Source organism: Cricetulus griseus, chromosome X (assembly GCF_003668045.3).
Source record: "Cricetulus griseus strain 17A/GY chromosome X, alternate assembly CriGri-PICRH-1.0, whole genome shotgun sequence".
Classification (NCBI taxonomy): Eukaryota; Metazoa; Chordata; class Mammalia; order Rodentia; family Cricetidae; genus Cricetulus; species Cricetulus griseus.
This window is the reverse complement of record NC_048604.1, coordinates 83,524,048-83,539,116: the sequence shown is the minus strand read 5'-3', so window position 1 is coordinate 83,539,116 and position 15,069 is coordinate 83,524,048. Positions and strand designations below refer to the sequence as shown.

The 15,069-nt window shown below is 34.6% G+C and overlaps 1 protein-coding gene across 3 annotated transcripts in view; it reads left to right on the top strand.

The window, feature by feature from the left end:
- Dmd (dystrophin) overlaps positions 1-15,069 on the top strand; it is a 1,637,847-nt gene that overhangs the window by 1,113,061 nt on the left and 509,717 nt on the right. For all 3 annotated transcript variants that reach the window (XM_035449892.1, XM_035449894.1, XM_035449893.1), the window contains one exon: positions 9,462-9,651. In XM_035449892.1, coding sequence (XP_035305783.1) covers positions 9,462-9,651 — 190 coding nt within the window. The remainder of the gene's footprint in view (positions 1-9,461; positions 9,652-15,069) is intronic.

Here is a 15,069-nt window from a genome sequence, read left to right as displayed (position 1 = left end):
GTTAGTTTTCTGTAACAAAAATAACAGCTAGAAAAACCCTTTCTTTTGTAAAAGAAAAATCCTAAACAATTACTCATACTGCTCAATGCATTCACATCAGGAATTGAATATAAGATTTCTAAAAACCAGAAACATTTGCCTCATTTTTAGAAATTGTGCCTAGTTCATAAAAGGTTTATTGATTTTAGGTGAGTTTATTGCATGATAAATGCCAGGCATGGTATAAATACTTGCCCTCATGCAATTTATAGTAGGTTAATGTTGAAGAATGTTAAACACTATACTAAGTAGTGAATGTATCAGGGAACCCTTGAAGAAGCTGAGTACAGCACCTCGTTTGGTCTTGCAATTCTAATTGAAAAACAAAATCCTCAATTTATAACATGCTTTACAAATCTTAATTTATATTTTAAAGGCTATCAATGGCTTTCTAAGTATCTTGATCTTTTAAGATGCTGTGTTCTCTCCAGTAATTAAAAGTAAGAAATGTAGAAATGTTTAATCTTTGTTTTGATAAGTTTTAATTACCTTATACTATTGTAATCTTACATCTTTTCTTATAAATCATATCTGAGCCATCATAATAGGTTTGAAATTAGAAGGGTCATTCTTTTAAAATCTACCAAGATTTAGTCACTTTGTGAGATTAATTCATTTCTCTACTGGCTATATAAAATGGATTTATTTTCATTTAAACTTTATAGGAGTAAAATGTAGGAAGTATTAGATTTTCATTTTAATTTTTCTCATATAAAGGATTTTCTTAAATATGTATATATTTTGAAAAGGCCACCAAAGTATATTCTAAAATTTTCTATTATTTAGTAGGAAGTAAAGTATTTTATTACTACCTGTTTTTAATATAATATTCTGAAGCCTATTTTGAGGCCAAAGTAAATAAGGAAAGAATAATTTCTTTTGTCTGCACACATATACCATAATCCCAATTCATATAATAATCACAAAAGGGTCATTAAGTAATAATGTATTTTATCCATTATGTTTACCTTGTAGTGAGACAGGTGAGTCATTTTAAGAGGTAGTGTCTTAGAATGCTAAAAGGTTTGTTACAAGGTTTGTCACTTAAGTTGTAAACTCATTGAGCCTCCTGGAAGGTCCCTTTATAATTCATAAAGTGTTCAAATTAATACAACTTGCCCTCCTAGTTTCGTCAAGTAATTTAAAATATAAAGGTAAATGTATCCATGCCTTAGATCGAAAAATACCACTTTAGTACAAAATGCTATACCCAAGAATGGTGACTGTAGATATAAAGGACTCTTTCCAAATAGCACTGTTAACTGCAAAAGTGCTTAAGACCCAGTTATTTGAAGTCAAATATTTATACAACATAACTTAATCTTCTAAGAGACCTTATAAAATCATTGATATTTTCATATTCTACGGACATGCTCTGCTATACATTCATTCTATTGGATGATGATAATTTTCACAACTTATTGAATTGACTATATTTTTGTGTTTTCATCTTAGAAAATAAAACCTCCCTGTTTTACCATGTTCTGGTCATTATGAAGTGATATCTAACAATCTAAATTTCTGTTTCTCCATAAGTTATCATAGATAAGGATATATATTTGCTCAAATGCACAGTCTTAGAAGATTTTAAAGAATTGGTCCTAGTCATGGGTTTTAATTGGGCCTCCCTCCCTTCCACACTCTCACTCCGTCGTAATCCATGTGCTTTTAAAAACTTATTATGGAACCCAGGCTGGAATGTGTGATTCTTCCACCTCTTCCACTTTTTAAATGTATTTTCTTCATGTCTTTTTAGGAGAAAAAAAAAGCTTTTTAATCTTGTCTGCCATGTTTAAAAATTTAAAGATATTAACAGTGTAAGTAACCAGAACCTTAAATATACACACTATTCATATCATTTAGAATAGAAATTATTTCCAATGGTAAACTCAACCTTAACTTAATTTTATGTGTATCTGGAAAGTAGAATTATTTGAATCTTTTCTGAAGACACTTTTTAATTTTATGAATTCCAATACAGTATTTTGAGTGTTTGTATATGAATCAAATAAATTTCATCTGAAATTATCTTATAAGTTCCCCAAATAGTATCTTTTGATGTTGTACCAGCACAAAAGTAAAAATGCAGATCAGAAACTAAAGAATATTAATCTTTTTATTAATGTAAGAGAAAAATATACGTAGATGTTATACCTGCCATAATATGATGTCCATTTCTTTAGTCAACCAATTCTCTCAGTTATTAATGACAAAGAAACACAAGTCAAATCAAATGAACAATATGAAGAGAGCATGTTTTACTGTTATCTCCTTATTTTTATTTTCAGGAATATTCGAATGGTTTCAAGGAAAGTGAATAAATATTATTGTTTTAATAATAATAGTAATGTAATTTGTAAATTCTAAATTTTAAATACATTCATAGTGGTAAAATAATGAAAGAGATTCAGTATATATTTTATATTCTTTGCATTATTAATGTTGTCTAAATTCTTTTTCTATATAAAGGTAAATTCCAGGTGATTTTTTAAAACAAAATATCTGTATTATTGAAGGAAGATTGCATCACTGTGCTCAAAGCTGTGGTTTATCTTTGGAGGAGTTATCTATTTATTGTTCAAGTATGTTGCTATTGTACATGTTACAAAATCATCCTGTGTTGTCTGGGGTGATAAAAGGTTGGAATGAGTTTTCTGAGAACTAATCAGCAATACTTTGGGAACATTTAGGTTGTTGTTTCCAATTAACTCTGGAGAGTTTGAGTATTTAGTACCAGACCTCAGGAGAGAAGGAATGAAAACCTCGTCAACTCATATAGCAGTCTGTGAACAAACCAGTAAATCTGCATTGAAAATAAGGAATGTTTTGCTTTGTTGTGTTTTGTTGTTTTGAAGCAAAGACCAGCTAGATATTTTCTGCTATAATGAGGATAATATAATATCTTTATATGTGTCTTTTACAATGTGTTTTAACAATCCTGCTTATTGTAAAGTAACAAAAGAGTAAAATTCATGCCTATATTGTGAGGGTCAGGAATCAATGCCATAGCATTCCTTGTAGTTCTACTGCAATAAGCACATCTGCCTTCGCAGTTAGATAAAACTTATTTTTTAGGGCATAGAAGAGATTATAAGCCTAAGTCTCTTTTAAGAGAAAAATTAAATCAATTGTCATTACACTGTTTATCCAAAGATTTCTTACTTTTATTTTTATGTTGGGCAAACATTTATTGAGCAGCTATGACTACATTCTGGAAAAAAACTAAGCTAAGTGATTTTCATATTTTTGATAGGAAAAGGCAAGAATTTCTTGATACATTCAGATAGAGGTTCATGAACGCAATCAAATATGGCACATTTGAGACATTGTAGAGAATATAGATTGTCCATTGAATATTTTATAGTCCTAGCATGTTGTATGTAGAATTACATTCCTACCTATTTGGCTCCTCTACTGGAAGTGAGTATGTAAAGTGATAACGTCTAAAGCATAGTGAATCCTGTGTCATAATTATTAAACACAGGTCCTGGCACCTAATAGTGATGTAATAGATTCTTGTGTGAATTTGGCAATGACATGTTACTTCACATGTGGAAATAAGAATGAGGTGTTCAGATTTAAAGATTATCCATTTATCAGTCACAATAACTGGGAGGGGGGAAACTATCAACTAAAATTAAGCAAAGGTAAAGAGAGGCAATAGCTGGCATGGTAGTTTACATTTGAAATCCCAAGATTTGGAAGGAAAGGCAAGAAGATTGGAATTCAAGTGTAGCCTCTGCTATGTGGTGGGTTTAAAGCCAACCTGGGCTATGAGATTCTACCTCAAGGAGAAAAGAAAGAAAAAAAGGGGGTGGGATGATTAGAACTTAAGAACAAAAGCTCTTCAAGAAGCAAGGGCAGGTGGATCTTTTTGAGTTCAGGGCCAGCATGGTTTTCCTGAGGAGTTCCAGGCCAACTAGGAATACTCAATAAGACCCTGTCTCAAAAGAAGATGTTTGTTTGTTACTTTTTTAATGAGAGCAAGAGAAAACTCAATAAAAATGTGTTTTTAATAAAAATTCAATAAAAATGTGTTTTTAACACTGAAATATAACTAATTAGTTAGCATAATAATAGCAACTGTATTTACAGAAAATTTTAACTTCAGCTTAATGTATGTATGGTGACTCTCCTAAGACTGAGGAGGCTGTAGCAGTATGATTGTCCTGAGTTTGAGGAATGCTGTTAATTACAGGGAATTAAGAACTACAGATTGAACCCTTGTCTCATTCATCCACAACAAGGAGAAAGAACTTTAAATTAACATATATGTGTATACATACAGATATTTTTGTGATTATACTCACCCCCTTACCCTCTCTTATCCCTCCCTATGAAGTCCTTTCTTCCTCCAAACTTCCTTGTCTTCCTGTGACCCAATGGTGGCTTGTATCAACATGGAAAGGGGTTTATTTACTAGAATATGAGCAAATTCTCAGTGACCATACTATTGAAGAAAGCAACATTCCCTCCCTCAGTATCCCTTCAACTGTCAGTAGCTCCCAAGGCAGGGGTGTAGCTTCATGAGCATCTCTCTTATCTATGACAGAATCTTTGCACCCCCTCATCCTTTTCATTTATTTCGTTCAATTACACATAATTTTTATCTATAAATATAATTCATCGAGAAAGTTTTTCCACCCATATTTCCAATTCACATTAAAGTCTTCACCCGTATCTTGGAAAATAAAGATTCTCCTTTCCCTTTGTCCTTTGTTTTTATATATTAAAATTATCCCACATCAAAATTATGATTTCAGCTTCATAGATTTTGTGGAGGCTTAGAGATTTATTCACATAAAGCAATGCGTATGTGTATGTCTGTGAACACACAGGAGGGTATGTGTATGTATAAAATAACAGAAGGGTTACTTACTGCATTGATAAATGTATTTTAATGACTACAGGGGACACAATTTCTGTGATTTGTCACCTTTACTCAGCATTGTGATTTCATAAGCATTTTGGGGGGCTGATCTAATTTTGCATTATGTTGCATAGTTCCAGAATTTTCTTTCAAACACTCCTTTTACTAGCTGATATTTCAGAACCCCATCATCTCTTTTGGAGATTACAATCTGTATGAGAAAGTGTTTAGTTTTTCCCATACATTCAGTTTTCCAGAAAGCAAATTCGAAGAAAGCAATTAATGTTCAGAATTTTACTGAGAAGTGTGCTGTGGCTTGACACTTGTGATGGAAGGAAAGTTAAGTAGCATAAGCAGAACTAGAAGCCCGGCTGAATGAGTTTGACTGCTGACAGTTGTCTAAGCTCCACCCTACCCCAAATGAGGAACCAGGGTGTCCCTTAGGATTCTCCTGAGTTGATGCACTAGAGCCAGACATATCAGATACCAAATGTAAGCCACTGCATGTTGTTAATCTTGAGATCCTTGAGAAAAAGACATTCAACAATTTTAAACCAAATTTGAAGCAAGTTTTAATTTAAATGCTGGCCAGGATAATGGATTCTGGCTGGGTCCACTGATGGATTCCCAGGAAATATCCATGAGTCAAGTTTTGCAGGGTCTTAGAAAAGCAAAGCCGCGACCACCATATTTCCAATCAGGTCTAATCAGGGGCAAGCATATCTTCTAACATACTTCCTGCCTGTGCATCTTCTACTTACATCCAATCAAGGGCAAGTGCACATCCTGACATATTTCCTGCCCACATACTTCCAGCCCATGTGTGATCAAGCACATCTGGTATGGATGGGTCAAACAAACAGGACAAACAGGAACTTAGTCTTAATTGCCTTAACTGCAAACAGAACTCTTGACCTGAAGGTATATTTTTTCCTGTTTTGGTCAACCATTAACGTGCATGGTGTATTCTTCCTGTTCTTGTTTTGGTATCACAATGGCTTCTGCCTGCTTCAGGGATGAATGGAGCAACTTTGGAGCAGGAGGCTCTTTTTTTGTTTTGTTTTGATTTTCGAGACAGGGTTTCTCTGTGTAGCTTTGGAGCCTACCCTGGCACTCGCTCTGGAGACCAGGCTGGCCTCTAACTCACAGAGATCCGCCTGCCAAGGCCTCCCTAGTGCTGGGATTAAAGGCGTGAGCCACCAACACCCGATTTAGGGGGCTCTTTTAACTGTTTCCTATTCTCAAATAATGCTGACATATGAGAACCCTCAGCCAGCAGAACTCCCAGAAACTTGGGCAAGAAATCCAGCAGTCTCAATCAGGGATCTGAACAGCACACCCCAGCGTCTACTTACACAGTACTTCTCAAAGTTTTGTCCCCAGCAGAAGTAATTTTCAAACTTTAGCATGTGTTTGGAATGCCCTGAAGGCTTGCTGAAACACAGCTGGTTGGACTCCACCCACAGAGTTCCTCTTTCAGTAGATCTAGCCTGAGGCCTGAGAATTTGCATTTCTAATAAGTTCTCAGATGCTGCTGCTGTGACTGTTGGTCCATGAACCATATTTTGAAACCACACCACACTTATTTATGTGCTAAGAGAGGAGGTCTTAGCACTAGAAAGTAAACCTTTAGAAATCACCAATTCTTTATTCCATCAAATTCCTGGCATTTTCATGCATTATAAACTTAGAATAGTGATAATTAAGCTTCGTTATATAGAAAGCACTTAGAGTAGATTACAGTTTAATATAGTAGATTACAGTTTAAAATACTTTACAATTTCTTACATATACTTGTTATTACACTTAAAATCCAGTGAAATTGTCTTCAGGGTCCTCAGTGTTGCATGTCCTAAATAGAGAAACTTTAAAATAATCAATGGTTGCAGTATTTTTTCCTCAGCCAATCTTTTATGTCTTTATGATTCTCATTATTTTTATATTTTTTATTTATCACATAAGTATCCAAAGCCATATGGTTGAGGAAAATGAAAAATAGGGGATACATTTTGACCAAATTTGAATGCACAAATATGGAAATTGCGTACCCTTGACTTATTTCTGACACAATTAAATCTTTTGAGTTCAATGTACATGCCTTGAACCCAGGAGTAAGTCTGTAATCATTAACACCCCCCCAAGAAGGAAACAACAATTGATCTGTGATCCAACAGCTTTGGAAAATAGCCCATTTGAAGAGATGTGTCTGCTGTTGCTTCCATTGAATTCTTTTTACAGGATTTCCTGAATAATAAAATATTCCACCTGATGTTGTCAATATTTCAGACTACGAGGGTCTCCTTGAAGAAAATGGTGCCTTACTGTCCTGAAAATGTTCCTCTGCTTCCCTAAGGGCCTAATTTACAAAGCAGAAAACTGCTGGTAGGATTTGGCTGAAAGTCACATTGTCTGGATAGAGTCCTTTCATCTGGCTTCCTGAATACCACTTTGGAGGTTATTTACTAGTTACTTGATATGGAAGCAGAAGGTGAGTGGTGTTTCCAGTTTAAGAGCAGAGGAGTCAAGATAGATGCAGTGCCCCTCGGCATGAAGATGGCACTGAGAATAAAATGCACAGCATCTAATCTCTTCAACTTCATTCTGCCTTCTGCCATGGGAGACTTTCACATTGTCCTTTTATTGTGTCTGAAATTGGACTATATTCAAAAATCAGTCTGTCTTAGCCAGCGTTTGTCTTCTAGAATGGGACAGTTTATTTCTATCATGAGTTTTAGGCTGGAGGCAGAAAAACCTGCAGGAAACTGCCTCTTTTTTGCAAGGCAGTACAGGAGATTGCCAGCACTTACTCGAGAGCTTCCCTCTGGATTACATGCCCAACGTTCATGTTCAGATTCCTAGAGCTGTGGTAATGGCATTGAATTTCAAAATTCTAAGAAACAGACAACAATTTGGGTATTTCTGTTTGGATTGACATTTTGCCTACAAACTAGGGAAACCACCAGTCCAGGTTAGCCCTGCAGCTGTTCCAGATTTATCCACTTTGTCCAACTAGAATGAACCCCGTGGTACCTTTTACTTGTACAATATTAACATTTATTTCAGGGTTTATAAATAGCTTAGTGCAATGCTCATGTTTTTCTGATAGTGGTATCCTCATAAACCTACTCTCTCCTCTACCAGTTAATGCAGACAGAAGATTTTTATCCAGTATGAGCGCTGAGACTACACTGTGAAAGACTGTGTGCTCAGCAAAAACCTCACCCATGATGAATAAACAGCTCTGCTGGGGGCTTTGCTGCAGCCAGCTCGGCAGGAGTTGTTTATTGCCTGCTTTGCACATCCCGTGATAAAGTTGCTGCTAAAATAAATTGCAGTTTTGCATAATTATTGACAATCACATCTTAACAAGCAGTGTGTATCATATTCAAGTGTTCAATTTTTTAAATCCATTTTTAGCTTATGTTTAGTCCCAGAAAGTGTTTGTGTAGTTGTAGAAGGCAAATAAGGCATTTAAATAGAGTACTAATTTCCTCATTGCAGACAAAATTCACCTGAATTTTTTTTAGATGGGACTGTTACTGCTTAAGGCAATTTTCCTTCCTGAGCTATTATTATACAAATCTTTGCTCAGGGCATTTGTATGTATATCCACATTATATGCAATATATATGTATAAATATATATTGTACATACATATATGTATATGTAATTAGAAAGTATGATTTTAAAAAATTCTCATAAGGCATTTTTGTTTCTTCAGTTTTTTCTTAAATTTGGAAATTATAAAATGGGGTATAGGCAGAAAACTAACATTTTTATTAACAATAATAAGTAGTCACAATATGTGAAGTTTGATGCTCATCATAGCAGTAGCTAATGAAGAAGAGGAAATGAAAAATCAGAGAAATTAGTAGAAAGCCATATCACACAAGTGGTAAAGGATATTGGGAACTGAATCACTATTTGTCTGATTTGTAAATTTCTACTTTTCCAACTTGATGCAACATTTTATTTTTGGATACTATCCTTAGTCTACAACCACGAGGTAATACAGTATGAACTTAACAAAATACTTTTAATAAGCTACTGTCTAGCCAGATGATAGTTTGGACAATTGTTTCTATGAAATGCCTTTGTAAAAATACTTTTGTCTCTGTACCTTCCAATCTATCTCTAGTATTCACCTCCCAACTTAAGTCTACCTTTCTCTTTCTCTATATATATCTATATGGTGTGTGTGTGTGTGTGTGTGTGTGTGTGTGTGTGTGTGTGTGTGTGTCCATTTCAATATAAATCTATGAGGGAGTGGCCAAGGATTAAACCTAGGACCTTCAATTTAGTAAGTGAACATTCTACCATTGATCCACATCCCCAGCCCATTGTTTATTTTTAATCACTCCACTTGCATGCTGTCCTCCGAGAAGAAGACTTTAGATTAACTAGATATGAGTATTAAGCAAAGACCATGGTACTCTGGTTGTAGGTTAAATGGAGAGCTTCATCAACACACCATCTTTGCTGATTTTACTGAGTTCGTTGCATGTACCGTACTGATAATTGTGAATCACATCTGCCTATTTGTCTTTTACAGAGTGAGTGAGCGAGAGGGTGCTTTGGAAGAAACTCATAGGTTACTGCAACAGTTCCCTCTGGACCTGGAGAAGTTTCTTTCCTGGATTACAGAAGCTGAAACAACTGCCAATGTCCTCCAAGATGCTTCCAGGAAGGAGAAACTGCTAGAAGACTCCAAGGGAGTCAGAGAACTGATGAAACAATGGCAAGTAAGTTGAGTGTGCTTTACCACTCTTGTGAGTCCAAATGAAGCCTTCTTAGCATTTGTACTTGATATTGACAAACTGGGGTTAGTATTTTTCCCTGGTGTTAGAAGGGACTTACACGTGCATCCACGTGAAGGGATGCACTCTTGGACTGGACACATGGGAGAGAACCCAGGCCCGGCCCAGGATGATGTGGTGAACTATAAGGAGCCCTATGGAGGGCCCTACTCTGTGGAGTGGAGGGCGGATGGGGTAGGGGGCAGCTGGGGGGTTGGGAAGAGGGGAGGAAGAAGGGATTGACATGTGAACCAAGCTTGTTCCTAATTTGAACTAAAAAACATAATTACAAAAAAATTGGAAAAATAAAATTAAAAAACAAAAAAATAAAGTTATTTTTATTCAGCCTGATATAGTTCAGCATTTGGGAAAGAAGGAAAGAAGGAAGAGGCAATAAGAAAACCCATTTGTGATTCCATTCAATACCCCCAGCTTCTAAAAATGCATATATATTTGACCAGAAAAACACTTGCCTAAAACACCAGGGTTCTTGTCAAGCTGAAACTTTACTCAGACAGAGAAGTAAGTTAAGGGTTGGTTTATTAAATTACAATGGTTGCTATTTTCACTGTTTAGTTAATGTCTTACAGGGAAAGCATCTGTAGGAATTGTCTGTTTTATTTAGCGTTGCTAACTAAATCAGTTTCCCTTCGTTACTTTCAAATACATTCTGAAATGTTAATCTGACATTTTGCAGTTTTCTTCTAAACATGATCTGTGAAAATAAAAATGAGATTGCCAAATTTGTTATAGTTAGTGGTTACACAATTTTCAAACAATTGTTTTCCCTAGAAACAAAAATTATTAATTCTGTGTGCAAGAACAGCAATAACAGAAGCCTAGAGTCATACTGTTTAAATGGAATCTTGGCAAGAATCATGTTCTGTAGTTTAAGGAGTTTTCAAAGGTTTATTCTTAACTACTGGTGGAATTTTCCTGAGCTATTATGCAACATCATCATATATCCTTTCTTTTGTGAATGTTGTTTTTGTTTCTATATGTATATTTAAAGGAACATCACTAGGATCTATAATATAGTTTAATATAACAATATGAAGATTTGGTGGGGCTAAAGAAATTCTTTTCATATTGTTCTCCTCCACCTATGTCTTGTTTTGATGTGACAGTCTGTTGCACTGGTGAAGACAGTAGGTAACAGCAGTGATTTATTACATATTGAATTTGTCATTTTTTTTAGCTTCCTTCTCTGGTCCCACTTGCCTATCCATAGTGATATTAGTTTTGTTTGATCCTTTGGAGATAATTTGTTTAGAACTGTGTCTGACTTTATCTCTGAAGCTGTCCCACAGTTTGTGACAGAATGTAAAAGTAATGCAAATTCAGATTTTATTTTGTCCAAATCTTAAAGGAATGCTTAAAAAGTTATAGTATTATAACTCATTTGAATTATACTAGTTCATAAATAAAAATTTGTTTCATCTTATAAGTGGTTATAAGCCATAATAGAATATTAATTAGTACATGAGTTCACATTTTTCCTGCAGCCATGATTGATATATAGTACAGCTTTGATTACATGGCTTTTTAAAAGCAAATTGTGCTGAAAATGCAGACTAATCAAATTACCTAAATACTTTATTGTCAGATATTTAATAAACTTCCTCTCAAAATAGTTTAAGTCAGGTTGAAGTCAAAGATATTCATGATCTCCTATATCACCTATATTTATATATACATTATACATATGTAGGTTATAATCCTGAGAAATTATAAAATTCTGAACAATTAAATTGAAAATTGGCTATATTTCTTTTTTAAGTATGAATAGGGAGTAAACAATTTTGTGTTCTGATTTTTCATCTTTCTTTCAAAAACAATTGGAAATTACTTGGAAGAAAATGTCTTAGCTTTCTTGTATTACTTAAAATACATGTATGTTTGTGCATCTCAAATCTGTGTATATGCTTTTCTCTTACTGTCTTAACCAAACTGAAGTGTGTTTCTCACATAAAGCTCAGGGATGAAACTTTCTGCATCTTTAGGCTCTGACACTGACTATTTAAAATGTTCAGAAAGTGAACTTTTTAAAATAAGGAGGTACTTCTTTAAAGTCTTACTGTAAAGTAATGACTGTTTGTTGTTGTAGTTTGTTGCTGTTAAGTGCTATTGTTCCTAAATACGGTCTTTACATAGTAGCCAGTTCATTAATTGGGGCAGGGGCAAGTACAGGCATATGTGTAGAAGTCAGAGGAGGACCTTGGGGACTAGCCCATGCCTATCAATTTTACCTGAGACAGGATCTCTTTGCTGCTGCTGGCCCTAGCTGGCCTGGGAGCATCTGAGAGTATCCTGTTTCTGTCCCCACCACCCCCATTTCCAGGAAGCATCTTGGATGTACATCACGCTTTTACATGGTTTATGATGCTCTGAACTAAGGTTGTGATGTTTGCAATCAAGTGGTTTTACCCTATACTCTGGTTGGTTTTCAATTAGTAATTACCCTGCCTCAGACTCCCTGAATGTTAGAATTATATGGATGTTGTGTACTATTTGGAATCCTTTCATCTATGAACTGAGTCTGTCCTCTCTCTTCTCCCTCTCCCTCTCTCTCTCTCTCTCTCTCTCTCTCTCTCTCTCTCTCTCTCTCTCTCTGTATGTGAACATTAGTTATCTCATTTAATTTGCCTATATCATCTTTCAACATCTCCACATTATGAAAAGTTCTCTTATATTGAATAAAACATTGCCACAAAGAGAAGTTTGGAAACTTTGAATTGTACATCTGTATATACCTATAAATTAAGATAGGTTTGATTTCTGACACATTAATTGAAAATGCAGTCTTTAGTATCTCTTACATAAAATCGTGATGCATGGGTTAATTCCAACGAAGAATAAAAATGAGATCAATGGAGTATAATTAGCACCTTAAGTAAATTGAAACATTACAGTTCTTGGGATATTGTATAGTAAAAGTAATCTGTATATCGCTAAATGTAAGGAAATCTTCAGTGTACTATTCCCTATTGATTTCAATTTGTTTGTATTTTTTAACCTGCCTATTTTGATTATTTCCTGAGAGTATGAAAGCAATTCTCCATATCTCCCTATGTCTTGTGTTGACCTATTCCTGTTCTACATATGTGAAAATATTATTAAAATCACATATACATGCAAGTTAAAGTCTTATATTTAAACTTTATATTACATTTAAACTGAATTAACTTGGAAATTGTTTATTAAACACCCATCAGGTACTTTCAGTAAAGTGATGACAACATACTTAGGATAGAGGTGGAATTTAGTTCCAGAGAGCACACATAGCACCATAGCCACCGTGTCCAAAGTAGAAACCTAGACAGGTACACCTACACTTACCTCATGTCCGGAAAAATATTTGAAAACATTTTTTTTATTTCTTTATACATTGGGAAAGATTTTTAAGAAGTTGAACCTTACTAAAGTTAGACCTTGAAGAAATTCAACTTAGATTGATCATACTATATCCTGACCATGGTTCTAATCTCCAAACAAAGGATGGGAAATGCTATTTAGAGAGAGTTGTATTCAAAAATATGGCAGAAGAAGGCTGCTGCTGGTGCTTACCCAGAAGCCCATCATTTGAGAGATTGAGGCAGAAAGATGACAGGCTTGAGGGCAGCCTATTGCACATAGCAAAATCTTGTCCTAATTTTGAAAAGCATGCAGTAGTGGCTTGGTTTGACACCCTGAAGGAGTTCCTGTATGGATAAAGTTGCTGCTATAAGAAATGAGATTGAGAAGACCAGTTAAGTTCTGTGATAAAATAGAGAATTGGCTTTGGAGACAAAGATAGATATGCATTTTTAATTATATATAATTATGTTTTGTTATATATTTTTATGGAAGAAAGTCTTTCAATTGCAGCATTAGCTTCTTATACCATATAAACATTTGTCATTTCTCACTTTGGTCTCATTTTGGCATCTGAATATCTCATCTGCCCTCACTAGATCCATGACTAGATCCTGGCTATACTAATCGAGAACACAACCAAAAGACATAAGCTTATCCTCTTACTATCCTTTATTGTGTTGTTTAAATTCTGAATTTTTAAAAGAAAATGACCATTTCACCACCCATTGTCCTTTCTCATCCTTTGCCCAATCTGACTTGACCCTTTCTTCTTCCAACAAGTTCCTTTCCTACTGTTGTTGTTTTGGTTGGGGGCTTTTTTGTTGTTGTTACTCGTTATGTATTGTTTTTGTTTATATTGTGTGTGATCTACTGAGTTTAGTTAAGGTTATTTGCATGAGCATAGGTGTGGGATTATTTACTAGAGCAAGAGCAATTTACCAGTGGCTACACCTTTGAAGAAAATGACTCTCCCTCCCACAGCAACCATTAACTGCCCTCCTTTGGGAAAGGTAGGGCCTCACTTTGCTCTGCCATCCAGGATGGAATGTTAATAGAATGAAACTCCTATAAATCTCAGGGAGAATTCTAAAGAATTACCAAAAGAAAATGTAAAGTTCAGAAAAAGGAGTTAATGAGAACAGATATCCAGGGCTGGTGTTTTATCTGATGTAAAAAGGGAAAGCTAAATATAGAAAATAATTTTGCATGGACAATGATTTGTGAAACAGCTACCTCAGTTTAATGTTATTTCAGTTTTAAGACATCATTGTAAAGGTTGGACTACTCTGGCTGTATTGCAATGGTTTTGTTCATATGGAAACATGTTAAATGAAAGTATTGAAATTGTCAGAATCACCTTGTACAAATATTACTATTTCATTAGGAAATAACATGAAATGGTCCACAGGAAGAAGCACTACAATGAATATTTTTAATTTCAACTATTGCATTCTAAATTTTATATCTACAGATAAAAATAAAAGCCTCCATCAGCAAGAAGACACTGTGTGTGCTGAATAGTCAATTTTGGTAGCCTCTAACAACCATTGTCTTTTATTCTTCACAGAGATTCTGTGGTAACCTTAGAAGGTAATAAATATCAACGCACGTTGTAAAAGCTTTCTTCAACTGAAAGGTCCTTGCTAATATTATTAATTACCATTAGGTAAAAGTAAAACTGAAGCTATAAATCTAATATTGTACTCTTTACAACCAATGAATCAAAATTACATTAACTAATAATAACTACACTTTTCACTTTTTATAATCACCCAACTAATTTTACTTTAATTTTCTAATTTGATTCTCTATAGTATGATTATTTCCAATTTTAATTAAGAGAATAAAATTGGAGCAAGTTGTAATTTATCTATGGTTACATTAGAAATGAACTAATTTGTGTTTCATTCTTCCAGATTAGGAGGAAATTTATCTAAAATCAAAAGCCAGCAGGGTGAATGTATTTCTAGACTTTGAAACTGTATATTTTACCCAGCTATTAGAAAG